This window comes from Ciona intestinalis, unplaced genomic scaffold, assembly GCF_000224145.3.
Source record: "Ciona intestinalis unplaced genomic scaffold, KH HT000166.1, whole genome shotgun sequence".
Taxonomy (NCBI): domain Eukaryota; kingdom Metazoa; phylum Chordata; class Ascidiacea; order Phlebobranchia; family Cionidae; genus Ciona; species Ciona intestinalis.
In genome coordinates this window covers 45,310-46,288 of record NW_004190488.1, presented here as the reverse complement: position 1 = coordinate 46,288, position 979 = coordinate 45,310, and the positions used below count along the sequence as shown (strand labels likewise).

Sequence of the window (979 nt, the reverse complement as noted above, 5' to 3'; positions counted from 1 at the left end):
CTAACCACTTACCCCTATAACCACTAACTACTAACCCCTATAACCACTAACCCTCTGACCACCCACACCTAACCTCCAAACCTAGGGGTTAGGGGTTAGTGGTTAGCCAATAAGGTGGGGGGGAAGATTTTTCACTAGAACCGATTGCAGTGTGCACCCTGCAATCATTTGTAACCTCAAGGTTATTTGTCTAACTCTGAAACAATTTCAGGTATCTACTGTTTACAAACATTTGTAACCCAATTTTTTATCATGAATGCGGTTAAAAGGTTACTGTTGAGAGGGAAAATGTAAAGCGCCTTAACAATGCTAATAATAAACTTAGCATCGCCTACTAAAAATATGTAAAAATTAAAAGACCTCAGCCTTGCAGCAAAGTCTTTTAAATGATATTAACAGATTTCAAAAAGGGAACAAACTTACTTGATTCTTTAAGAGAGTATCAAGATAATGCTTCTGCTCATTCACTGTACAGAACTCCTTTTCAAAATCATGCAGATCTTGTTCACTGTGGAGTAAAGCACTGTTTGCAGTGATCGTTACTTCTTTATTTGAAAGTAGCATGTTGTACAATTTGTTGACACCATTTCTACTATGTAGCTCTTTCTCAAAATCAAATTTCATCCAGTTGTAGTTAAGATAATCCATCCATTGCAGCTTCGAGATAAGCGTACGAACATCCATCATAAAGGCTAGGTAAAGCTTAGATCATCTAGTAAAGGTGTTTAATATTAGCAATAACGGTCGATCATATGCCACAACCCAGTCTTGCAGATGTAAACAAACCTAACCAAGCGGAAGGTATGATCAGTTCAGTTGTTGTCATCGAACTTCTTTACTTTTTCTCACATTCTCTCATAAATTATTTTTTCGCCGCATTCTCTCAAAATGTAAGTGCAAATTGCGGCAAAATCAATCTGCAAACTGTGTTCTATCAGAGTATACTGAAGTTGAGTATACTCTGGTTCTATGTTGCAAT

At 37.0% G+C, this 979-nt stretch overlaps 1 protein-coding gene across 1 annotated transcript in view; it reads right to left on the bottom strand.

Annotated features, from left to right (window-relative positions):
- The window catches only part of LOC104266859 (probable E3 ubiquitin-protein ligase HERC1), a 23,395-nt gene extending 22,634 nt beyond the window's left edge, over positions 1-761 (bottom strand). Inside the window, exon 1 of the mRNA XM_018816251.2 lies at positions 424-761. Within this exon, the coding sequence (XP_018671796.1) occupies positions 424-687 (264 nt within the window). The 5' untranslated portion in view covers positions 688-761. The remainder of the gene's footprint in view (positions 1-423) is intronic.
- Positions 762-979: the final 218 nt, after the last annotated feature.